The sequence below is a fragment of the Ornithorhynchus anatinus genome, chromosome 4 (assembly GCF_004115215.2).
Source record: "Ornithorhynchus anatinus isolate Pmale09 chromosome 4, mOrnAna1.pri.v4, whole genome shotgun sequence".
In the NCBI taxonomy this organism is placed as follows: domain Eukaryota; kingdom Metazoa; phylum Chordata; class Mammalia; order Monotremata; family Ornithorhynchidae; genus Ornithorhynchus; species Ornithorhynchus anatinus.
The window spans coordinates 65623082-65650383 of record NC_041731.1 but is presented as its reverse complement, the minus strand read 5'-3'; the positions used below and the strand labels follow the sequence as shown (position 1 = coordinate 65650383).

General features: G+C 40.4%; 1 protein-coding gene across 23 annotated transcripts in view; it reads right to left on the bottom strand.

The window, feature by feature from the left end:
- Positions 1 to 27302, bottom strand: part of RIMS2 (regulating synaptic membrane exocytosis 2) — a 695597-nt gene that overhangs the window by 590262 nt on the left and 78033 nt on the right. For 3 of the 23 annotated variants that reach the window (XM_029062342.2, XM_029062335.2, XM_029062343.2), the window contains exons 2-3: positions 12272 to 12304; positions 11789 to 11875 (exon numbers count right to left, since the gene is read on the bottom strand). The exons of the other annotated variants lie outside the window; for them this stretch is intronic. In XM_029062342.2, coding sequence (XP_028918175.1) covers positions 11789 to 11875; positions 12272 to 12304 — 120 coding nt within the window. The remainder of the gene's footprint in view (positions 1 to 11788; positions 11876 to 12271; positions 12305 to 27302) is intronic. 23 annotated transcript variants of the gene reach the window in all.

Sequence of the window (27302 nt, the reverse complement as noted above, 5' to 3'; positions counted from 1 at the left end):
ACTTTTATGCCTCTTATTGGACACAACAAATATTGCTCAATGCTGTTTATTATTAATAAGTACTTTTCTGAGAGATTTTAATGTGCAAATGTGACCCAAATAAATGTTTGCTACATAATACATTAGTTTACCTTTGCTCAGAAACTGAACACCTTTTGACATCACAGTATGAAGATTAGAATGATTCATTCTACATCATTTAAACATTGATGAGACTTTTTAATTTTTAAACAACCCCTATCCTTTTTCTGCTAGGACAGTAACATTGTTTTTAACCTCTTGGCTTTCCTTTTTAATTAATAAGAGGATAAACATGATTATGAGGTGTCAAAATTATTACAAACATTTTAAAGATATTCATAATTCTCATTTCAGTATGTTAAAAAAAAGAATGTTAAATGGTTTATTTCTCTAAGGTAGGTAATAGGACACAAATTAAAAGAAATTTCTTTCAAAAGGTTTTATCACTTGATTGTTGTTCCAGCCCCAAAAGAAGGGAGCTACTTTGGCTAACAAGGTGAAATAATGACAATCTGATAAAGTAGGTTAAAAATTATGCTCTATTGTTTAAGAAAGCTTGTTTAAAATTACAAACCTTTGGAACATCCCTATCCAGAAGGGACTAAGGAAACCAGATAAGAGATAGCTGTTTGGCAATAGAGTAGGTTGGAAGTGGCTAGACAAGCCTACAAAATAAGAGATTCACATGTCAGTTGACTAACAATCTCAGTTGACTTTAAATTCCTGGATTAAAGAATAGAAGTGCTCACTTCATTGTCGATGCTTCTCAACTTCACAAGCTTAAGGAAATGTGTCCCATTCCAATTAAACCAGTGAATTAATCGAGACCTGTGGATTCCACTTATTTGAAGTGTCCTAAACTTTACACCCAGCTAAACTCAACTTTTTTATTCTGCAATTCTGTTCAAGGCAAAAAGTTCAAAAAAAGAGTAACAAACGATACACCTTCTCAAGGAAGTCAAATTTACTGCAACATCATATGCAGAACTGTATCATATCAATAACTTTCATTGAGAACTTTACTCAGTGCACTGTTATCCAGCACGCAAAAGAATAGTCAGTAGACATTGAGCCTCTACCTCAAGGAGTTTGCTAACTAGGTGGGGTGACAAATATCCAAATAAACTACTGATAGGAGAAAGCATCACAGTTTAAAGCCTAAAGGGGCTGAGTTGCCCAGGTTTTAGATGACGCAGAAGTGCTGGACTGTCATCTGGAGGTGAAATAAAGTGGAAAAATGATAAATTCATCAGGAATGACTTCCTGGAAGAGATGTGATTTTACAAGGGCTTTGAAGATGGAGAGAGCAATGGTCTGCCAGATGTTGAGGGGGAGTGAGTTCTATGCAAAAATGAGGCTGAGAGAGAGATGGGAACAAGGCATAGGAAGTAGATTGCCTTGAAAAGAGCAAAGCATGAGAATTGGAGAGAAGATAAGCATGGGGGAGAGCTGACAGTAACTTAAAGCTAGTGGTCAGAAGTGTCTGTTGGATGAGAGGAATGGACATCCACTGGACAATTTTGAGTGGGTTTATTCAAGTAAAATAATATTTTAGAAAAATTATCCAGGCATCAGAGTGAAGAGTGGATGGTAGGTAGGGAGATCTGCAAGGAAGTTGATGCAGTTATCAAGTCAGGAGTCTGGAAATTTGTGAAGTGAAAATAGACAGGGCTAGTGATTGATTGACTGAATATGCAGATTGAAGAGAGAGAGATAGATAAGTTAAAAAAGTGTGGCCTAGTGAATACTAATCCCAGCTCCTCCACTTGCCTGCTCTGTGCCTCAGTTTCCTCAACTGCAGAATAGGAATTCAATATCTGTTGTCTCTCCTATTTCAACTGTGAGCCCCATGTGGGATAGGGACTTAGCCTGATGTACTTGTATCTACCCCACTGCTTAGAACAGAGTTGAGCAAGAGTTTAGCAGGTACTATTTTGTTTTTTTAAAGGGTAATGTGAAGGTCTTGAAAGATGGGAAGGATGCTGTCAATGGTGATGGGAAAACTATGGAGAGGGGAGGATTTGGGATAGAAGATGAGGAGTTCAATTTTGTACAGATTGAGGTTAAGATGTTAGCATAAGAGTGATATAGAAGTGTTCTCAAAGCAGGAGTAAATGCACAATTATGAAGGAGACAGGTAGGATCTAGTTAGGTGAATTTGAAAGTCATTGGGCCTTGAGGGATACCAATGTTAGGTAGTCGGAAGTCTAACAGTGAGCAGTTCAGTCGCATAAATATATCATCCCATTTATTACATACTCTTTGCTCTCTCTTATTTATATACATATGAAGATAATGTGACTAAGTGAGATCCTATCCATGAGTGGACTTGAAAAGTCCTGTTTTCTAAAATGGTATTTGTTAAGCGCTTAGTATGTGTCAGGTGCTGTACTAAGAACTGGGGAAGATATAAGCTAATCAGGTTGGACACTGTACATGTCCCAAATGGGGCTCAGAGTCTTAATCCTCATTTTACAGATGAGATAACTGAGGCACAGAAAAGTTAACTGACTTGCCCAAGGTCACACAGCAGACATGTGGCAGAGCCGGGATTAGAAACCAGGTCCTTCTGACTCCCAGGCCTGTGCTCTAACCAATAGACCACACTGCTTCTCTACTGACATTCAATCAATCAACAGCATTTACTGAGCACTTACTGTGTGCAGAGCACTGTATTAAGCACTTGAAAGCATACTCTAAAACCAAGTTGGTAGATATGTTCTCTACCATTACAGACAGTCCTTTCAACATTGCTTTCCCATAAAAATAGATTCCCTGCTGTACTAATGACAGCCACATATAGGGCTGCTCTTGTTTTCAAATTTGTATCCCATTCTTTAGGAAGTCTTTACTTATGTCGAGGAAAGCTTCCTTCAAATTACTGCCCAGCAGGCTGATCTAACCTCTGCAGTGGTCTCTAATAGTCTGCCGCTGTTCATTGTTTGAGGTTGTGCTTCACTCAACCTTTAAATCATTTATTCTGCCTTTCTGGCTTTTGTATCTCTCTTTCAGTTTACCAAATAGCAACTGCCTGGCATCCTGCTGCCATCCATTCTCTTTATTTGTCCCGTCCAGCAGAGCTGTGTTGCTGTGAGCATTGCTTTAATGTTGATGAGCTGGTCGTATGCCAAGACCTCCTAATCTTTTCCTGCCATTTGATGCTGAGAATGATTCAGAGTTGACGCTAGTGAAACTGTTCAGGAAGCTGAATGTGCCTTCTGTAGTACCTCTAAGCCTCACAACCATAGAGAGGATTGGACAAAAGAGCAGACTTAGAGATTTTCAATTTGGTGGAGCTTAATGCCGCTTGGTCAGCACGCTCTGTTGTGCAGGCTTGCTGAAGACATCTGGGCTATTTTTTATTTTGTGTCTGCTTCTTTGTCTAACTGTGCTCTGTCTAGGTAGATGACAGTTCTGTGTTGAGAGAAAAATCTGAGATCGTGTGTAGTTTCTTGGATATAACAGTGATAATTATAACAACAGTACTTATTAAATGCTTACCGCGTGACGACATTATTTTAAGCACTGGGCTAGATACAAGTTCATCAGGTTGGACACAGTCCCTGTCTCACAAAAGGCTCAGAGTCAAAGTAATTATTTTGGTATGTTAAGCGCTTACTATGTGCCAGGCACTGTACTAAGAACTGGGTGGAAACAAGCAAATCCAGGTGGACACAGTAGGAGGGAGTAGGACTTAATCCCCATGTATTTTTTTAATGGTATTTGTTAAGCGCTCGCTATTTGCCACGCATTGTACTAAGTGCTGGGGTAGATACAAGATTGAACAGGTTGGACACAATCCATGTCCCACATGGGCTCAGAGTCTTAATCACTATTTTACAGATGAGGTAACTGAGGCACAGAGAAGTGAAAATGATTGCCCAAGGTCACATAGCAGACAAGTGGCAGAGCAAGGATTAAACCTGGGTCTTCTGACTCCCAGGCCTGATTTCTTTCCACTAAACCACACTGCTTCCCTAAAGGCTGAACTCCACCCACTCCTCTCTATCCAAGCCACCACCATGCTTTTCCAAACCCTTGTCAACTACTCTCAACTACTGCATTAGCCTTCCTGATCATCTACCTGCCTCACCCCTCTCCAGTCTATACTTCAGTCTGCTGTCCAGATCATTTTCTAAAACACTGCTCTATGCACTTCTCCCAACTACTCAAAAATCTTCAATGGTTGCTCATCAGTCTTCATGCTGATTGGTGAAGAGTTTCCGCTTGACGTTAAGGCAAGCAATCAGCTGGCTACCCATTACTTACCCTCACTACACTCTGACTACAAACTACCCAGACAACACACATCTTCTCTAACACCAACCTACTCACTCTGACTCACTCTCTCATCACAGACTACTACCCACACCCTCCCATCTGCTTGAAACTCCTCCTTCCACTTAGTATCGACAGACCACTACTCTCCTCATCTTCAAAGACCTACTAAAATTAATTCTCCTCCAAGAAGCCTTCCCTCACTAATTTCCCACCTCTCTACCCTATTCACCCTCCTTAATGAATCATGTGCATTTTAGTCTGTACCCTTTAAATATTCACCCAACCTTACAAAAGTTATATACATATCTGTATAGTTCGTTACTTCCCATGCTTGCAGTTTATTTTAATATTGCCCCCACAATACTGTAAGCTCTTTGAGGACAAGCATCAGGTTTACTTTGTAGTATTTTCCCGAGTGCTTTTTAAGATGGCTTTGTGCACAGTAGGCACTCAATAAATAAGATTGATCGAGTGCTTACTGTGTGTAGAACACTCTTAAAAAGCACTTGGGATAAATACAATTTATTGAAATAGGTTTAATTTTCCTCAGACTTATCTATTAATCCTTTAGCACTGGGCCAAATCTGTAAAGCAATTCAAAATCATTTGTATTACCCACTTTTCTGCTTGTCTCAAGAATAGAGTCATATGCGTGAAACAGACTTCAGCCACTTTTGATGATAATATCCTATTGAGCTGGAAGATTTTCTGGCTTGAAAGTGTTTTCCAACTCCAATCAACCCAATCATATTAATTAAGCACTTACCTTGTGCAGAACACTGCACTAAGCAACTGGAAAAGTACCATTCAATAGTGTTGGGAGACAAATCCCTGCTGTCAAGGAGCTAACTGACTAGAGAGGAAGACATATTAAAATAAATTACTGCTGAGGGAAATGGAATAGTGTAGGAACATATATATTTAAGTGGTGCGGATCTGAAGATGGAGTGAATAGTGAGTGTTTAAGAGTACAAATTGGAGCCAGTGGGGTGAGTATTGAGTACTTCAGGGTTACAAATTGGAGCCAATGGTAAAGAATTTCTGCTTGATGCAAAGGGAAAATGCAAGCTAAAGATGGTGAAATTCAAATCCTTCCATTTGCTAAATAGCATGTTTTATAAAAATTGACAAAAGTGAAAGATTGAGACAAATGACAAATGAATTTTGTGGGGGATTCTGTTTATCTTCATATGCTTGATCTCATAAATAATCAAAAATAAATCACCCGCTCACCACAATTTCAGATGCATCTCAAGAACCTGTATTAGGAAGTTTGGGACTTCTATGTTCTCATCCAAATAGAAGATACAGACTTCAAAGAGTTTACAGCCTAATAATCAGTTAGTCTTATAGATTTCACAAAATGTTGTTTGGATATAAACCCAAACCCAGAAAACTGAGAATCATTCACATTCAGATGGCAGTCCAAATCACTGGAACAGAGGAGATCTCCCCAAAAGAGGGAGAAAAGCAGAATTGAACTCTCTCACTCTGGGAGAGCTCAAGAACCAAGACCTCTAGAACAGACGCTGGGTGGAGTGTTTGTGATAATAACAATTGTGATATTTGTTAGCTGTTACTCTGTGCCAAGTACTGCACTAAATGCTGGGATAAATACAAGATAATCAGGTTAGACAAAGACCCTGTCCCACAAGGGGCTCACAGTCTAAATGGTGTTGGAGAGACTAAAGGAACTTCAGAAGAATGGCAGGGGGATTTATTAAGGATTTACTATGTATCAAGCAGAGGAGAAAATTCAGAACCATCAGACAAGCCACAGAAACCTGCCCACAGCAAACAGAGGGCTCACACGCTAAGAAGAGAATGTTATCACTGAGAAATCCTGCCCCAAACTGTCTCAAAATAATAAGATTAAGTGAAAGATAGCATTGAACAGAACAGTTATAATGGGCCTCATAGTTAAGGCAAGGCCTAAATTTCACCAGTGAGAGAACTGAGCATAGAACAGTGACTCTTCCACTTTAGAGCTAATTAGATCAAAGAAAGTAATAACAGTAATAATTACAACACTTATGGTATTTGTTAAGCACTCTATGTGCTAACCACTGGGGTAGATACCAGAGTCCCTATCCCACCTTGGTCTCACAATCTAAGTCAATGGGAGAACAGGTATTTTATGCCTATTTTATAGATGAGGAAACTGATATACAGAAAAATTAAATGACTTGCCCAAGGTCACACAGCAGACGAGGGGTGCAGCTAGGATGAGAACCAAGGTCCTCTGACTCCCCAAACCTGTACTCATTCCACTATGTCGCTAGTGAGCACTGCAAAGAAAGAGATCATGCATTTTCCACTTTGGGAAAAACCCTACTCCTTCCCCATTAGTCTGACAAAGCCATATGCCCTAAGCAGGAGGATGGAAGCAGCAGGGCTCCTTTACTGTCACCAGAGGGGACAAGCTGAGAGCATGAAGGGGAGAAGAGGCATGAGCTAACAGCCACTAAAGCCCCACACCATTTTTGGGTCATCTCAGCAATGCATATCATTTCTACACTGAATTCTGGAAACATATTGAAATGGAAGGCCCCTATTCAACCTCCCCTCCCCACGGGAATTGAAACTCCACTTGAAACAAATAGATGTTTAAAATAATAATACTTCAAACTTCATTTGTTCCTCTGTTTTTAAAAGAAAAAATAATATTTTAGATCATTTCTATCAAATGTTTTCAAGAACATATTCCATCATTTCATTTAATGGCTTTTTGAAATCTACTACAGGAAGCAATAGAATGACTAAATTTTTTATTTTTGTAGAATTCAGGTAGAGGAAAGGAGATATTACTGAGATTTATATAAAACTGAACTGAATGTTACATCTAATAATGTTTTACAATTGATTTCATGTCTCCAATCTATTTTAGGTTACAGTGCCTTTAGTAGAACTGCAGGAATTCAGCTGCACAATGCTTTGACACAGAGTTTGCCAGCCAAAAAAGACACCATTTTTCCACTTTTTTCAGTTGTTATTGAAGAATTATTGCATCCAAAGAGAGACATACGAGTTTGTAAAACTGCTCCCCCCGCAAATGAAAATACATTGGAATAATTAATAAACCATTTAATCTTTAGTGATTTTCTTTAGCCTAATAATTAGTAAATCATTCCATCTTTGATGTTTCTTTAGCCTACAATTAGATGTAATTTCTAAATCTGGAGAGTCTTTTCTAATATTATGGGATCCATGAGTTTCTCCAAATTTTAGATCTTTAAGAGTTTCTTTGTAAAGGCAATATTAAAAAGCTCATATTTTTTTTTTCTGAAACAGTTTTGTCACACATGAGAGCATACTTCATGTTCCTGTCCTTTTCTTTACGTGATCCCTCATGCCCAAACTGAGACTGAAGATGCAGCAAGGATAAATAATAAACTAGGAATATATGCTGCCAGTCCCCAGGATGGAGCTATTGCCAGGAGAACAATAGCTGTGGTGTAAGTACTTACTATAAGGCTAGGTACTGTACTAAGCTTTGGGATGGATACAAGCAAACAGGGTTGGACAGAGGATCTTATCCCACCTCATTTCTCCTATCATTGGTCTCGCTTTCTGAACTGATGGGCTGCTCAGCTTCTCTCCAGCCCTCATTCACTTCCAAAAGTGGTTTTGGTTACAGTTTTACTGAATAATTTTTCTTTCTGTTGTTTAACCAATCTTTTTTCTGCAATTGACTGTTCAAAATTGACTATAAGAGTGTTGCTTACACTTGGACTTTCATTACATGATTCTCAGCCATCTTAGAGATGAGAGGCCTAGGCTGTGTGCCTGGAAGAGCAGGACACAGGGAAAGCTCTGAGCTGTGACCTTGGAAGGACCCAAAAGACAGGGAGGGATCGGAGATGATTCCTGGTATACCATGAAGATTTGAGGTCTAGAAACAGGATCTTAGGAAATGTTTTACCAAAACCCTGAGTCTTTTCTGATATAGTAGGATCTGCAAATTCTTACAAGTAACTCTGATATAGGAAGAAACACTTGGGCAGGTGCATGTGCCAGCCTTTACCTAATGAAGTTAAAAGTTTAGGGAGATTGTCAATAAATCAAGCCATGTAACAGAATGTGTCCCCAAGAAGCTACAAGAGGCTCCCGACTCAAAATCCCAGTGGAAACAGCTCCCAGGGTCACTCCAGGAGTTCCTGGGCCCTACTGGGTCTTAAAGACCCCAGTTCTTCCTTTCCCATGACCAGCCTAGTGTCTTCAAGTCCCTGCATCCCTATCCTGCCACCACCCTCTCATCTGAGAATCAGGCATCTCTCTGAAGGTGAAAGGGTCATTGCGCCCATCATCCCTCTCCCCAGGCTGGCTACAAGAAAGTCCTCCCCTCCCCCTCCCACAGCCTCCCTAGCAGGAGCAGCTTGCCCTCCAGCCTCTACCAGAGACAGATGTCAAAGTAAGACACCTTAACATTTAATAGTCCCCTCGCAAGTATTTTCAATTTGGTAAACAGAAATCCAATTCAAACCACCTTTCTCTAGATCAAAGCCTTTCTCCCCAGCAGATGTCTTAACCGTAGATGTCCTGGGGCTCATGTTTCACTGGTCCTTTTTAAGTCCTTTGGATGCCATGGCTTCTCAGTGTTCTCTCTCTCCCACTGGGGTGGGAGCATCACTACTCCAGGATCCTGTCTCTGGACCCCAAATCTTCACGGTATACCAGAGATTATCTCCTATCCCTCCCTGTGTTTTGGGTCCTTCCAAGATCACAGCTCAGAGCCTTTCCCATGTCCTGCTCTTCCAGTCACACAGCTCCAGACTTTTCATCTCCAAAATGGCTGAGTCTTCCTCCCCTACTATGTGGCCTCCCAAATTTCTTTCCAGTCCCAACAGACTCAGTCACAAATATTGCCATATAAACCATTAATCTAATTTCCCTCAAGCGGTAGGGTGGTGCATTTAGGAGTGAGTCACCCCAATCCTGAGAGTGGGAGCTAATCAGACTGACCATCTCAGGCCCTAATTGATGCCATTTTAAGCCTACAAGTACATTTGTGGATGGCTACCTTCCATTTGACAGCAGCTGTGATAGTCAAAAGCAATAAACCAGGATCAATTATACTTGGTTCTTCTTATTTGTTTTTAATTTACCATTCTGTGGATTAAGCAATTTACAGAGGGAGAACAAAGACATGACTCCTGCTCTCAAGTAGCTAAGAATTTAACAGAGAAACCAATTCAAACAAAATAATGAGACATACGAGGATAAACACTATCTGTTGTAGTTGTCCTAGCACTTGTGTATACCGAGGATGTTTATCTGCAATTTTTTCCATTAAGATATGAGTTTTTTGTAGAGTTTTGTAAAGAACTCTATGGCAAAAGAAAGAGGTAGCTATTCCAAGAAAGAGGAATAGAATGTGCAGTGACTCCTAAGCAAATGTATATTTACAGGTGACAGTAAATAGTTTTGTTTGAGAAAAAACCAGCGGGCACAACTGGATGAAGCTGAAGAAAAGATCACAGGTAGTAAAGAGTCAGTTGCTGAAGAGCCTTTAAAACACAGCTAAATTTTTTATTTGACAAGAACTGTGACTGAGCTACTGTAGACTATGGCGGGAGGGATGTGGTGTGATGGATACTTGAGAAAAATGATTTTAGCTATTTTTATGTATGATTATCTGGAGTGGTTAGGAGCAAGGAGATTGGCCTGGTGGCTATTACACGATAATAGGCTGTTGCCATAGAAATGGAGAGGAAGAGGAAGGGATATTACTAAGGTAATCTCTTAAACTTGATTACAGATGGAATTTTGGGGCACTGAAAGGGAAGAGTCAAAAATAACTCCAAAATTATGAGCACGGGGGTTAGGAAGGATATAGATGCTTTTGACAAGGTTAGTAAAGCTAGAGGGAAGTAGCAGTTTAGGAGGGAAGGTGAGGAATTCATTTTTTAGCAGGTTAAATTTGGATTGTCAACTGAACATCTAAGTGGAAATGTCTCAGCAATAGGAGGAAATGAGTCTGAAGAAGAGTGAGAAAAACTAAAGATATAGATTTGAAAGTTTTCTCTACAAGGTGGTAGTTGAACCTGGGAAGACATGCACTCTCCAACAGAGAAACAAGTAAGAGATCCAATATTAAGCTTTGAGAAAGAAAAGTAGTTATAAGTAATGTAAAAGTGAGCAGCAAAGGAGCCATGAAGAGAAAGGTCAGAGAGATATAAGAGCAACCAGGATAGAACTGGGTTCACAATAGCAAGCCAGGAAGAGTTTTGAAGATCAAGAGAATGTCAGAAGTAGCAGGAAGGTTAAAGATGAATATGGTAAGATACCAGTGGATTTAGATGGGAGGTGGTCATTCAAGATTTTAAATAACAGCACTTTTAATAGGGGGCAGACTCCATATTACAGGCGTGTTGAGAAAAATGGTAGGGAGAAAATGGAGACAATAGACATATTTCTCTATTAAGGAATTTGTCCATGAAATATAAATTAAAAAGTGACCACCAGAGGGGATGGTGTAATCAAAATCTGAAGGATGGGGAGTGATTTTCTGTTTTTCAGAATGGGGAAAACTTGACCACACAGTAAGCATGCAGTAAATATCATTAACTGATTAAGTGTGCATGTTTAAAGTCAGTTGGAAGAACCACAAGAGGGACAAAGGAAACAATATGGGAGAAAAATGAGGAGAAATAAAGTTCAAGGACTAGGTGGAGGGTTGGCCTTCATGAGTAGAGACCTTGGCATATACTCGACCTCCTGCAAGTTCCCCTTTCTTAGTCATATTTACTGAGCACTTACTTTGTGCAGGGTACTGTACCAAACACTTTGGAAGGCATGTTGTCTGCCCACAATGAGCTTGCAGTCTAGAGGACTTCCCCTACCTATTTCTTCTGGGGTTTTTCCAACCTTCTTCCTTGGCAGCAAGATTCCCCTTCCACCCAGATAAACTGGCTGTGTCACCTCTAAAGAATCAGTGCTTTCTATGCCACCACAGTAGTTCCTTACCTGGCCTCCCCTCTTCCATTCAACTGCACTGTCAATCTTGTCTCCCCTTGAAAGAGGAGTGAAGACAGAATGGGAGTCTACAGTCACCATCTGGATGAATGCCCTAATTCACTTCCCTGTAGTTGGTCAGTACAAAATGTTGTTGACAAACCAACTTTCTATAAAACGTGTTGGCTTCCAATAATGTATACTAGCAACTGAAAGAATAAATGGAAGCAATGTGCTAATTGCTCTGTTGGGACAGAAAGATAAGAAAGAATTGAGTATCCCACTTTAAACATATTTTTACCACGTACGTTTCTATTATACTTTTTGGATGAAAGTCTTTCTTTAATTTCTTCATTAACTAATCTTGGCTACCTAATTAAGGGCCAGGGGCCAAAAAAAGAGAGACACAACCTAAAAATACACTGACTTCCTAAATGTAATTGTTTAACCAGCCAATGTTTCAAACCTACTTTCCAGTATGCTTTCATGGTATTCAAAACATTATTTAGTCTACAGAGAGCAGCTTACTTACGTCTGGGGCTCCTTTTCATTTTGCTGCTTTTGCTGTGGTTGAAGAACGTTATTTACCAGCTCAGTGATCCCACTAAAGGGAAACCACCTGTTTAAATAAGCAAATAATGTGACTGAATAACCGAACAAATCACACTGTAGGTCGTTTCTTCTTACCCAGTAATAACAGAAATGTCTAGGCAGAAAAGCCACAGCCAATGGGAGTGTTACTGCAATAGTCAGCCAGTAAGGATGTAGGGAAATCAGAGTTCTTAACACTAAACCCGTCCACAAGCAGACAGCAAGAAACTACATCCAGCTCACGTGTGGATGAAGTAAGAAGCTGCAGGCAGCTCTCTTACAAGCCAGTCCAAAAGCAAATGACAACACTATTTGCAGCCTACCGAGTATTAGTGGAAGCTAATACCATCCAAGGTTCAGAAAGCAGAATATGGCAGTGAGAGGAAAGTCAAGCCTACTGCACTCGCAATAATATTTTACTTACTGTGTCGGTTGTGGTTTTTGCTCTTCTTTGACCCTAAAAAGATAAGTTTGCACAACTCAGTGCTCTGTGTTATAAAACAGATGCTATATGGCTGCTACTACTAAAGAAGACGAAAATTGGACAAGTAAAGCGAGGTTTCGTCTTATAGAAAAGTACACTCGCTTAAGACTTGTAGGGATAATGGTGTTTATCGTGCATTATCTCAGTTTCACATGGATGCTGCAAACAGACATATAATTAACCAAATGAATAATAATAATAATATGTTCTTTTGTAGGTCAAGTTCAGATTATTCTTCAAGCTCTGTGGATCGTGATAATATGACAATGGAGCATTTTGAGGTTGTTACTAAATTAGCAAAAATGAAAAACAATATTTTGATTCATTTACTTGTTATTTTTAAGCACTAACAATTACCTTTATAGTCATTTATTTTTAGTATATTATAGATGAAATTAAAATTGAAATATCCTGTTTCAATTCAGGGTCTCAACTTCCCTTATATAAACCATATGGGCAAAAGTTTCCTTAGTTTACTAAACAAGCAAATTAGAGGGAAAGTTTGATTAGGATTATAGAAAGCAACTATCCGTCAAAAATGTATTTTCATAGGATAGTTACATTAAATCAGTAATCTGTCATATTTGGTCCATATCACTAAAATCTATACAAGTGAACTGTATTAATTTTTTTTTATAAAGTGTGCTCACAAGAACTCACCACCCTGGATGAAAAAGCAACTAAATGATAGAAAGACTATGTACAGTTCTGTTGACTTGAACCAAAATGGCATCTAGAATGCTATCCAGGACACACTGACTTTCCATTCCATTTTATCCAAAGGATTGAGTAATCAAACAATTAAAATCCTATATTTTGTATTAATGACCAACTTCTCAGTACATTAAACCCATTGTGGGCGGGGAATGTGTTACTTATATTGTACTCTCTCAAATGCTCAGTACAGTGCTTTGCACACAGTAAGTGTTCAATACAAAAGGAATGAATGAACTAGGGATAGTATCTCAAATAATTTTTGATTCTGCACATAATAAGTACAGTGCGCTGCACACAGTAAGCGCTCAGTAAATACGATTAAATGACTTCCGCTGAGTAGACCTGGATAAAGTTATCATGTGCGTGATATAGAAATCACACTGTCACTGATGTAGAATCAGCTCTGTTCACCTGGAACACAGACAAATCACTTCCCCTAAAACAGGAACAGAGACACAACATGTAGGGTCTCCCTACTCTCCTCTAGCCTGGGGCATATGCCCCCAGAGGGGGCTTGATACAGATTGCCTTGGTTGCCAGTGATTAGGGTTTTTCCTACAGCATAAAAATATCTGTACCAGTGACTATGCCAGAGAGCAGCCTTAATCATTAGGAAGCAGCATGGCTTAGTAGATAAGGCACGGGCCTGGAAGTTAGCAGGACCCTGGATTCTACTCCCAGCTCTGCCAGTTTTCTGCTATGTGAGCTTGGACAAGTCACTTAACTTCTCTGTGCCTCATTACCTCATTTGTAGAGTGGGGATTAAGACTGAACATGAACTGTGCCCAACCTGATTATACTGTATTTACTCCAGTGCTTAGAACAGTGCCTGGCACCAAATGCTCTTAAATGCCATTTTTAAAAAAAGAGCCTGACTTTTAGGATAGTTACCTGATTCTTCCCTCACCTAAACATAATCACAAAGAATGTTCAAGCCTCTGTTTGAAGGAGTGTAACAAACTCCGTGTCATTCAAAGTGTTTGTTCATTACAGCAATACAACACTGCTGTCCTCTATTCTCCAGGATAACTTTCAGGATGAGCACCCACTCCAACCCAGAGATCTAGTCACATCATTTAACTAAATGGAGTTTCATGCTTGGCTCAAATTTTCTCTACTGAAGCAGTTAATGTTGGTATTTGTTAAGCGCTTACTATGTGCCGAGCACTGTTCTAAGCACTGGGGTAGACATAGGGGAATCAAGTTGTCCCACGTGGGGCTCACAGTCTTAATCCCCATTTTACAGATGAGGGAACTGAGGCACAGAGAAGTTAAGTGACTTGCCCACAGTCACACAGCCAAGTGGCAGAGCTGGGATTCGAATTCATGAGCCCTGACTCCAAAGCCCATGCTCTTTCCACTGAGCCACGCTGCTGCTCAGTTCCAAATCCAAAACTAGATTTTGGGACCAAAAATGCTTAACTAGAGGACGAGTGACAAATAAAGAACCACAGGTGGCTGAAGTTTCTTAGAAGAGTGTAAACAGAATATTTTTCCATTACTGGTTAATGGAGACATTAAAAATTTCACATTATATTTGAGTTTTTGGAAGGAAAGAAAAATCTGTATTATGCTATGGCAAAAATGTACCATTACCTTGTAGAATCTACAAGCATTGTTCGTTTTATGATAATTTTTTAGGGCTTCCTATGTTTCAAACACTGTTCTAAGCACTGGGGTAGGTACAAGTCAAATCAGTTGGACACAGTTCCTGTCCTGCAAGGGATTCAAAGTCTTAAGTAGGAGCAAGATTAGGTATAGAATCTCCATTTTACATTTGAGGAATCTGTGGCACAGAGAAGTGAAGTGATTTGCCCAAGGGCATACAGCAAGGAATTGGCAGAACTTGGATTAGAACCCAGGTCCTCTGACTCTCAGGCCCGTGCTCTTTCCACTAGGCCACCCTGTTTCTTACCCTGTGAGAGTATATCCCCATTCTGTGGGGGAGTGAAGGACAAGCAGAAGGTAGACCGCAGCACCTCCATGAAGACCTGTAGTTTGTCTGGAGAGAGAAGCTCACCTTCCCAACTTTTAGAACTTTGGAGGCCCCATCAATTTCTCCCTAAGGGCTGTTTGACCGGGAACAGTGAAGTACTTGAAAACTGCACCCTATTTTACTGTTTATTATTTTTACTCTTCTACTGTTGTCATTTTACTATTCTTTTTATTTTACTATTGCTATTTTGATTACATATTAATTTGTTTTCATTTAATTGTTCTGGGTTCATCCTCCCCCATTTAGAATGGGGGGCAGGACACATGTCTTAATTGATTTCCTTGTAATTACCCTAATGCTTAGAATGGGGTAATTAGCCTCATGCTTAGTACAGTGTTTTGGACTTTGGGCATGGTTAATAAATGTTATTAAATAATGGGATTATGAGGAGAAAGGTGAGAGTGAGAGTGAGAGAGAGAAACAAACTCATCCTAAAGTACAGCGGTGAGTCCCGGGGGCGGGGGGGGGGGGGGGGGAGGGAGAGCAATTGGTAGCCTCAAGTGGATGGGAGAGACAAAATGATATGAATTTGGGAAAGATGTTCACTGAATTGGAGAAGTGATGCAATGGTCTAAAATGGGCTAGGCAAGCCACAGCACAAGAAAAGCAAAGAGAGGTTCAACTCCAACCTGACCGCTCAGTGACCTCAAGCAAGCTTTGTGGGCAAGGAACATGTCTACCAATTCTGATATACTGTACTCTCCCAAGCACTAAGGAATAATAATTACTGTGGTATTTGTTAAGCCCTTACTATGTGCCAGGCACTGTTCTAAGAGCTAGGATGGATACAAATGGGGTTGGACACAGTCTCTGTCCCATATGGAGCTCACAATCTTAATTCCCATTTTACAGATGAATTAACTGAGGCACCCAGAAGTTAAGTGACTTGCCCAAGTTCACACAGCAGACACCAGATGGAGCCAGATACTTCTGACTCCCAGGCCTATGCTCTATCCACGAGATCATGCTGTAAGCACTCAATAAATATGATGGATTGATGGATTGATTATCAGAGTATTCATATGACAGGAAGTTACTGAACATATTCATAGTGAGCCAGATAAGAGGATCCACTCCAGACACAGAAGTTTCCACTGAGCCAAGCCACATTTGGCCTGCCAGCCAGATAAAAATGTTCACTGCATCCAATGTAGCCCACGGGCTGCATTTCTATCAACAGTGCATACTTATGATCAAAATTTCACAAAAATCCTCTAAAGCAGTGACTCCTAAAAAATAAATCAAATCTATTCTATTGTCTCTGTTCGCTCAATTGAAAAATTATGTTCTAAGGAATCTGAGAGTGCCTTTATTCAATAAGGGGGGCCTAAATTTAAAGCATAAAAGCACAGAATCCTATAAGCCTGCATTTAGCTACTTGATGTAATTTTGATTCTCTGAAGGTGTGTGGCCCAAGTCAAATATCATTATGGCACTTGCTCTTGATGCTTGTAGAAGTAATTCCAAATCTTCAAAAACAGTCTTGATTGGATGAAGAATGCAAATGCTGAAGTAGATGCAGTCCTAGTAATGATATTTATTGAGTGCTGACTGAGGGAAATGCATTTAACTAGGAACCCGGGTAGGTATAGCAGAAGCAAAATTCATGTTCCTTGTCCAAGAGGAATTTGCAATCTAATATCAAAAAAAAAAAATTCACAGTGTGCAGAACAATGATCAGACAGGGAATGTAGCAAATATTCTGTGATGAAATATCAGAAACAATCAATAAATGTACAACTGAATATGCACACATTTACATATATGAACAGCTAAATCAATTCTCCCCACCTTATTTACCGCATTAATCATCTACTACAACCCAGCAGGCTCACTTCACTCCTCTAACGCCAATCTACTCATTGGCGCTATCGTCTATCCCACCACCAACCCCTCGCCCAAATCCTGCCTCTGGCCTGGAGCACAGTAGAATTGGTAGACACGATTCCTCACATCTTACAATTACATCTCTACTTAGGTAGCCTGCTGGCACCTGGAACACAACATGACCCAAACTTAATTTCCATCTTTAACCTAAACCTTTTTCACCTCTCAGTTTCTTATTTTCATCAGTAATACAATCACCTTTCTTTACCAGAAATCCACAGTCTTCGTGGCATAGTTGATTCCTTTCTGACTTCCAGGTTCCATATTCAATCAACTGCTTAATCCTGCCAAATCTTACTCTATCACACCCCAAATCTACTCCTTCCTCTACATCTGCACAGCCAACAAGCTGTTTCAAGCATTCATCTATTGAGAGTAATTATATCAGCTTGTTTCTAGGGCTCCAGACTTAACCCAGGTAGCAGTCTGAAGTGAAATGGGTAATTTTCCTGAAATGTTGCCTATCATTTATCAGTGGTATCAAGCACTTACGTGCAGACAGTTGTGCTAAGCACTTCGGAGAGTACAACACAATGGAGTTAGCAGACACATCCCCTGCCCACAACGAGCTTACAGTTTGGAGAATGCATCTAGGCTGTAAACTCAACTTTGGGTGGAGAGGAGGAAGTTGATGGAGAGCGTTGGAATGAATGGTAAGGAGTTTTTGTTTAAAATGAAAGGAGATAGGTAGGTATTGAAGATGTTTAAAGAATGGAAATGTAGAAGGCTGAAATAGGAGGCTGTGGATTTCAGGGAAGTAAAGATGATTATATTACTGATGAAAATAAGAAATTGAGAGGAGGAGAGGGTTTCAGATAAAGGTGGAACTTAAGTTTGGGGCATGTTGAGTTTGGGGGGCTGGCAGGGTAAGTAGAGATGTGATTGTAAGCTCCTTGGGTTCTCCCAAGCACTTAATTCAGTGGTCTGCCCACAGTAAGGACTCAGTAAATACCAGTAAATGAAAGCATTTCAAATGTGAAGAAAGATTAGGACAGCAGAGCTCATTGAATTTGGCTGGAAGAGGTCATTAATGTCTATCTTTCCCTTTAATAATAATAATAATAATAATGTTGTTCATTCATTCATTCATTCAATAGTATTTATTGAGCGCTTACTATGTGCAGAGCACTGTACTAAGCGCTTGGGATGAACAAGTCGGCAACAGATAGAGACAGTCCCTGCCGTTTGACGGGCTTACAGTCTAATCGGGGGAGACGGACAGACAAGAACAATGGCACTAAACAGCGTCAAGGGAAAGAACATCTCGTAAAAACAATGGCAACTAAATAGAATCAAGGCGATGTACAATTCATTAACAAAATAAATAGGGTAACGAAAATATATACAGTTGAGCGGACGAGTACAGTGCTGTGGGGATGGGAAGGGAGAGGTGGAGGAGCAGAGGGAAAAGGGGAAAATGAGGCTTTAGCTGCGGAGAGGTAAAGGGGGGATGGCAGAGGGAGTAGAGGGGGAAGAGGAGCTCAGTCTGGGAAGGCCTCTTGGAGGAGGTGATTTTTAAGTAAGGTTTTGAAGAGGGAAAGAGAATCAGTTTGGCGGAGGTGAGGAGGGAGGGCGATCCAGGACCGCGGGAGGACGTGACCCGGGGGTCGACGGCGGGATAGGCGAGACCGAGGGACGGCGAGGAGGTGGGCGGCAGAGGAGCGGAGCGTGCGGGGTGGGCGGTAGAAAGAGAGAAGGGAGGAGAGGTAGGAAGGGGCAAGGTGATGGAGAGCCTTGAAGCCTAGAGTGAGGAGTTTTTGTTTGGAGCGGAGGTCGATAGGCAACCACTGGAGTTGTTTAAGAAGGGGAGTGACATGCCCAGATCGTTTCTGCAGGAAGATGAGCCGGGCAGCGGAGTGAAGAATAGACCGGAGCGGGGCGAGAGAGGAGGAAGGGAGGTCAGAGAGAAGGCTGACACAGTAGTCTAGCCGGGATATAACGAGAGCCCGCAATAGTAAGGTAGCCGTTTGGGTGGAGAGGAAAGGGCGGATCTTGGCGATATGGTATTTGTTAAGTGCTTACTATGTGCAGAGCACTGTTCTAAGCACTGGGGTAGATACAGGGTAATCAGGTTATTCCACGTGAGGCTCACAGTCTTAATCCCCATTTTAAAGATGAGGTAACAGGCACAGAGAAATTAAGTGACTTGCCCACAGTCATACAGCTGACAAGTGGCAGAGCTGGGATTCGAACCCAAGACCTCTGACTCCCAAGACCATGTCTTTCCGCTGAGCTACGCTGCTTCTCTTCTTCTCTTCCCTTTAGAGTAAGCTTGTGGAAAAGGGAACATGTCTACCAACTCAGCTGTATTATATTCTCCCAAGTGCTTAGTATGGTGATTGATTGAGACTTTAAATGTGATCTCCAAGAAATGAGAAGAGCAAAAACCTGCAGTGGGTTAAAAAGAGAGAGTAGCTGGTGAGGAAGAAAAGGTAACAGGTGTAAAAAACTCTTTCAAGAAGACTGGAAAGAAATGGAAAGAGGAAGATGGGGCAATAGTTGAAGGGGGCTGAGGGATCCAAAGACTTTTTTTAGTATTGTTGAGGCTTGAGCATACTTAAAAGCAGAAGAAGAGGAGCTCTGTGAAACTGGGAAGTTGAAGGTAACAGAAAGGAAGAGGGCAGGAGTGGAAGTAGGATGGGGTCTGCATGCAGGTAGAGAGAATAGATTTTTAAAAGAAGTGGGAGATTCCCCCCTTGAGAACAAATGCTCAAAGCACTTCTATAGCCCAAGGGTTTTTATAGTATTTGTTAAGCCTTTTCTATGTGCCAGGCACTGTACTAAGCTCTGGGGTAGATAAAAGTTAATCAGGTTGGGCACAGTCCATGTTCCAAATAGGGCTCCCTGTCTTAACCCTTATTTTAACAGGTCAGATAACTGAAGCACAGAGAAGTTAAATGCCTTGTCCAAGGTCACACAGCAAACAAGAGGTGGACCTGGGATTGGAACCCAGAAACTCTGACTCTCAGGCCTGCTCTATATCCACTAGGCCACGCTCCTTCAACGAGTGCTTTACCCATGAGGCCACAATCCTTGGGTCCAAGCATAGGACAATTACCCCGTTTCCAGACTTTAAGGAAGACAGAGGACACCATGAGAAGTTATAATGTTTCATCATTACAGGAATGTTGGCTGCTGCAATGGGAACATTTTGAGATTAAAAGCATTTACCACTGATCCTGTTAAGTACTTGAATTATCTTCATTCTGCTAACAAAAGAACTGGAAATACACAATATAAATTACCTTCTGCCCGAGTCCTGAAACTCCCAGGAGACTGTAAACTCATTTTGGGCAGAGAACAAGTCTGCTAATTCTCTTGAATTGTACTTTCTCAAGTGCTTAGAACAGTGCTCTTCTAAATACTAAATACCACTGATTGATTGATTGATTGGACTTTGGATGCCTGGGCTAGACTCAGTTGAAAGATCTTGCCATGGAATCTTAGAACTGTACTGCTGCTACGAAGTTAGTCACAATGTTCTGAAGCGCAGATTATTAATCAAGTAAGGATCAATACTGAAACCATGTTGTGTTCCCTTTGCTGAACACACATTACTAAAGATTTTAATCAAATTTAGATGAACAAATTTTAAATGAGCAAAAAAATTAAGGATTTTAAGACAAGATACAAAGACATCTGGGGATATTTGACTCAGGATTAGTAAAAGAATAGGTAGAAAAAACTACTGTACTCAAATTGGAAACAGTAACTACTACATGATAAAACTTCTGTATAGATTTAACCACATTACAAAAGCCAAAGGAGCAGTAAATGTCAAGAAGTTATAGTTATTCCAACGCCTATTTCTGATGTTGCATTTAGTTCTTCTAGTTTAATGCACACCAACTAGAGCTTTGAGAAAATTCTCCCATAGATAGCTAGCACGGTCTTGTTTCCAGTGAGAAAGTATCTGATGGTGAAATTCTGCCCTTTTTTTATATTTTTGGTAGTCCTTAAATGCTTACTTAGCATCAAACACTCTTCTAAGTGCTGGCATAGGTACATGTTCGTTGGGGCGGACGCAGTACCTCTCCCGCATGAGGCTCATAGTTTTAAACAGGAGATACTGAATCCCCATTTTACAGGGGAGAGAACTGAGGCACAGAGAAGTTAAGTGACTTGCCCATAGTCACAGCAGCCAATTGGCCAAGCCGGGATTAAAATCCAGGTCCTCTGACTCCCAGGCCCGGGCATTTTCCACTAGGCCATGCTGCTCCTCCATTTAGGTAGGTGTGGCTGAAAGTGGATGCAAAACGGACAATCTATTCCTAACTGGGTGCTCATAAAGACAGCTCTTTGCTGTGCTCATGTGTTACTGGATGACCCTGGGCAAATCACTTAATTTCTCCGTGTTTGAATTTCCTCATCTATAAAATACAGATTCAGTACCTTATTTCCTCCTTAGACTGTAGTCCCATGTGCGATAGGGATGATAGCTGATTTGATTGTCCTATCTACCCCAGCACTTAGCAACAGCTTAATAAATATCACAATTACTATTATAGTATATAATTCTGTCATGTTTAGAGCAGGTGTGTCTTGGGTATTCATTCATCTAATCCTATTTGAGCCCTTACTTTGTGCAGAACACTGTACTAAGCACTTGGGAGCGTACGATATAACAGTAAACAGACATTCCTTGCCCATGATGAGCTTACAGTCTAGAGAGGGAAATTACAAATATGTACATTAGTGCTTTGGGCCTAGAAGCGGGAGGGTGATGAAGTGAGCAAGTCAGGCCAATGCAGAAGGAAAAGGGAGAAGAGGAAAGGAAGGCTTAGTCAGGGAAGGCCTCTTGAAAAAGATGTTTCTTCAATAAGGTTTGGAGTGGGAGAGAGTAATGGGCCTGAAATGACCTCCCTTGTATCCAACAGAGGGGAAAGAGGTCAAGGGTGAGAGATGAAATCCAAGTGCAGTGAGAAGGTCAGCATTAGAAGAGTAAAGCGTGTGGGCTGGGTTGTTATAGGAAAATTAATGATGGTATTTGTTAACCGCTTACTGTGTGCAAAGCACTATTCTAAGCACTGGGGGGGATACAAGGTGATCAGGTTGTTCCACGTGGGGCTCACAGTCTTACTCCCCATTTTACAGATGAGGGAACTGAGGCACAGAAAAGCTAAGTGACTTGCCCAAAGTCACACAGCTGACAATTGGAGGAGTCAGGATTAGAACCCACAACCTCTGACTCCCAAGCCCGTGCTTTTTCCACTGAGCCACGCTGCTTCTCAATAATAATGGTATCCGTTAAGCACTTACTATGTGCTATGCACTGTTCTAAGCGCTGGGAAGATACAAGGTAATTAAGGCTCACAGTCTTAATCCCCATTTTACAGATAACAGTCACAGAGAAGTGAAGTGGCTTGCCCTAGGTCACACAGCAGACAAGTGGTGGAGGCAGAATTAGAACCCACATCCTCTGACTCCCAAGCCCATGCTCTTTCCACCAAGCAACACTTGAGTTAGGAGGGGGCAAGGTGATTGAGTGCTTTAAAGCCAGTGGTGAGAGTAGTATAGCATTCAGCCTGTCAGTCTTCTTTAAGAAAATGCCTTGCCTAAGAGAAAAAAATCCTTGAAAATGGGGCTCCAAAGAAGGGCTGAAATTAGAAAAGATGTCTTGCTGGATCACTCATGACATGACAGTCATTACACTGAGCATGCAACCTAATGTGAGATTGGAGTCCTAGTGCTCCAGCCTTGCCATCCTGGCCTCTACCTGAGAGCAGGGGACAGAAACATCCAGAAAAGGAGTCATTATTCTTCTAACAGTAACAACAAAACTGGCATTTGTTAAGCCTTTACTGTGTGCTAGGCACTGTTCTAAGCGCTGGGGTATGTATAAGATAAATGTTTCGGAGACAGTCGCTGTCCCACGTGGGGCTCACAGTCTCAATCCCTATTTTACGGATGAGGGAACTGAGGCACTGGGAAGTAAAGCAACTTGCCCAAAGTCATACAGCAGACAGGTAGTGGATTCAGGATTAGAACACTTCTGTCCTCCCAGTGCATCCAAATCAATGGTACCTTACTGAGGGATTACTGTGTGCAGAGCACTGTGCTAAGCACTTGGGAGAGTTCATTACAACAGAGCTCATGGACATGTTCCCTGCCCACAATGAGCTTACAGGCCAGGGAAGTTCTCCCCAGCTGTCACCTGTAGTCATGATTCCACAAGGTTCAGCTCCCACAATTCAGACCCGAGGTCTCCCTCCTCCTCCATGAACAACCTTCCCTGGGAAGGGTTCACTCCCATAAACCATGGGGACCGAGTTTTCTGCTTCATCTCCTGGCAGAGTCAGGCAACTCAACCTGACTCCATTCATTCACTGTCATTCAATCATATTTATTGAGCACTTACTGGGGGCAGAGCACTGCACGAAGCAGTTGGGAGAATACGATACAAAAATAGACATTCCCTGCTCACAACGAGCTTACAGTCTGAAAAGGAGGGATCCCAAGGATGCCACTTTCTGCCTGCCAAAATGGCCATCACTGCCAAGCTGTTTCATTCAATCATATTTATTGAGCACTTACAGTGTGGAAAGCACTGTACTAAGATTTTCACAGGGCAGCTCTGGGATTTTCTTCTTTTAAAAAATTTTAAAAAAACCAACCACGGTCAGGCCAGCCCATTCCTCCTTACTTCCAGCATTATCCAGTCAGTCAGTCATTTATTGAACACTCTGTACTAAACACTTGGGAGAGTACAATATAGTAAACACATTCCCTGCCCACAAGAGACAACTTTCATTTTCTGTACAACTTATAAGGCTCCTTGCCTAAGACAACTTTAACCCACATGCTCCCAAGATGCTAAACTGGGGCAAATGCATTGGATGATCTTTGAAACTGAGACTTTGCTTACTTCTTGGTTATGGGAGGGAAAAGGAGGAGAAAAGATCCAATCTAATTTGCTTGCTAAAGTCAGATAAGACATGATCAAATGTCAGCTAACCTTCATTTGCATCCTTTGAAGACGGAAGAGATATGAAACACTGCCCAGCCCACAGCTTCGCTTTCTAGCATGGTCTCCCTACTAGTTCATCCACCACTAGACAGTCAGATATTTGTGTGCCCCTAATTGAAGAGGCAAGCCATTCCAATTTGTAGGCCTGCACAAAGGAATTTTATATATTTTAGAGCAAACTTGGGAAATTCACAGACTTACCTGTTCTTTACAAAAACAGAAGAGACGCCCACACCCCTCCCACACACACACACACCTAACCCAAAGATGAAATTCCAGGTTGGCTGCTACTAAAACTTGAGACCAGCTCATAATATCAATTTTTCTTACAGACTGCCTAGTTTAATTTAGTTTATAAACACCTTTAGAAATCAATCACCGTATTTCAACCAAGCCACACTTCTTTCCCCTCACTTCACCAAATTAAAATAACAGAAGAAGTTACAACATCTGGACCTCACCAGCTATTTTGATAAAATATTTATGTTTCTAACCTACTGTATGTGATAAAAGTGAAATTATTACTGCGGTTTCTCTATGCCTAAGATATAGTCATCACTAATAATAGTGGCTTGATAGATTCAGTTATCCTTCTTAACATGATTCTTCAATGTAATTGAAATAGAGACAGATGTCTTTGAAATTTGGTGATAGCTTCAGTGACAGACTATTGAAAGATTATAAGTAAATATTTATATTTTACTTTTACGGTAAACACTTTTGTAAAACGCTGGTCTATTTCTGACATTTACCAGGTATAGAACCTTGAAAAAACATTCAAACATCAAGTTAACACAAATATAATGGATTATTTTCTTTTGCAGGAGTTTATGAAAATTGAACCAACATGCCTTGATTATTTAATGTCATTCATTATAAAGGCACTTCTAATTTTACAAGCTTTAGAACCTAGGCTCAGTGCCGACAGGTTGTGCATTTCATTAATACTTCAGTGACATAACAGCTTCTCTTATTTACCCAAAAATACATTTCTTGGGGAAAAAATGTGATTACGCTTGCAATATCCTTTATGGTCATTAACCCCCAGTCTTAAAGGCATATATCTTAGTCCGCAGCTGGACACACTAGAGAATTATTGCCTCATTAATAAAAATAGAACATTGAGATTCAGCTTGCTAATTAGACACTGGTTTAACTAAATGGCTAAGCAACAGATTTATAGTTTAGGGACTAAGTCTTAATGCCAGCTCCACTAAAAAATTCTGAATGCCAAACTCATTCAACTTCCATGTGCCTGGTTTCATCTATAAAATTATTATGATGGAGTAGAACACTAACCAAGTTAGTCAGGAACTACAGCAATAGAACTACATATACAGATTTTTTTTTAATTCTATTTTGACTGAATATTCCTTTTTGAATTAAAAATAATATAATAGCATTACTCCTTTTTTTTCCTTATTTCTCACCTTTCACACTAGAAGCAAATCAGATTTTTCTAACATGCTCATAAAGAAAAAAAAATGTGTTTCCTGGATAGCAGCTTGTTTTCTAAAAGAATGACTTTTTACTGAACATGAATTTGGAATTCTATTATACAAGAATTCAGTTCTGAAAAGGAAAATTAAAATTTATAGACAGTTCCATATTTTATTCAGAGAGACATTTTCTGTTTTTAAACAGTTTGATGTTGATGAAAATGGAAATACATCCAAAGCTTCAATTTTTATGCTTATTAGAGAAGCATGATTAGGACAAAATTTCCATTTAAACAAATTGTAATAAGAGTGAAAAATGCAAGGTTTACCTTTAGAAGATACCAGTTTCTTGAATTTCAAATGAAATGACTTTTCATATTTTGTCAAAATTCTAAATACATTTTGCACCTGGTTAAATTGTCCCTTCTTCATTGAGTTGGTACCCATTTAGAGATAGAGCTTTTGAATTTTTAAACTCTCTTGCTACATCAGGATTTGAGTGCATTTTAAGAAAATGATTACAGAAAAAAAACTATTAAGGGGTAATATTTTTCATAAGTTATAAAAGAGGCATTTATTGGGATTTGTTTAGAATAATGGTAATAATAAAAATAATACTAGTATTTGTTAAGTATATTCTATGTGCCAAGCACTATACTGAGCACTGGGGTAGATACAAGATGTTCAGGTTGAACACAGTCCCTGTCCCACATTAGGCTCACCGTGCCAATAGGAGGGAAAGATTCTGAACCTTCTTAAATCATGGTTCAAAAGTAGTATCACTTGCTTTACTATTTAAAAAAATGGCTAAAGATTACATTTGCAAAAGATTTCTGCCTTTCAACCTGAAGGAAAGAGAAATTTGTCAAAGGTTAGATGTTGATGAGGCAATTAACCAAAAATTAGATAGATATGAGGAAATATGGGATATGACTTAAACACTTTGCAATCTCTTAGTACTATCTGAATAAATCACTGAACTGAGGTGAAAGAGAATGTTCCCTGATTTGAGGGAGACTATTCTCTCAACTTACCCCAGTTCCCCATCTCCCCACTCCACTCTCCTCTTCATCTTCTTAGGCTGGCCTGACCATCACCGTATTTATTAAGCACGTACTGTGTGCAGAGTACTGTATTATGCACTTGGGAAAGTACAACAGTTGGTAGACATGTTCCTCAACCACAGGGAGCTTAGAAACTAGAGGGGGAGACAGACATTAACAAATAAATAAATTAAATTTCAGATATATTCATAAGTTCTATGGGTCTTAGTTGGGGTGAATGAAGGGTGCAAATTCAAGTCCAAGGACACAGCAGAAGGGAGTGGAAAGATAGGAAATGAGGCTTAGTTGGGAAAGACCTTTTGGAGGAGATGTATTTTTAATAAGGCTTTGAAGGTGGGCAGAGTGAACGTCTGTCTGGTCTGAAGAGAGAGGAAGTTCCAGGCCAGAGGCGGAATGTCGGTGGCAAGATCGAAGTACAGTGAGTAGGTTGGCATTAGAGGAGCAAAATGGGTGGCCTGGGTTGTAGTATGAGATTCAAGAGATAAATTAGAAGAGGGGCAAGGTGATTGATTTAAAGCGAATGGTAAGAAGGTGGATGGGCAACTACTGGTGGTTCTTGAGGAATGGGAAAACATGAACTGAACTTTTTTTTAGAAAAATTATCCAGGCAGTAAAGTCTTGACTGGAGGAGGGAGAGAAAGGAGGCAGGGAGGAGAGCAAGGAGGCTGATGCAGTAATCGAAGCGGGTTAGGATAATTGTTTGGATTAACACAGAAGCAGTTTGTATGGAGTGGAAAGGGTGGATTTTAGAGATGTTGTGAGGTTGAATTGACAGAATTTGATGACAGTGATTGAGAGAATAAGTCAAGGATAACACCAAGGTTATAGGCTTGCGATACAGGGCAAATGGTGGTACTGTCTACAGTGATAGGAAAAAGTCAGGGGAGGACAGGTTTGGGGA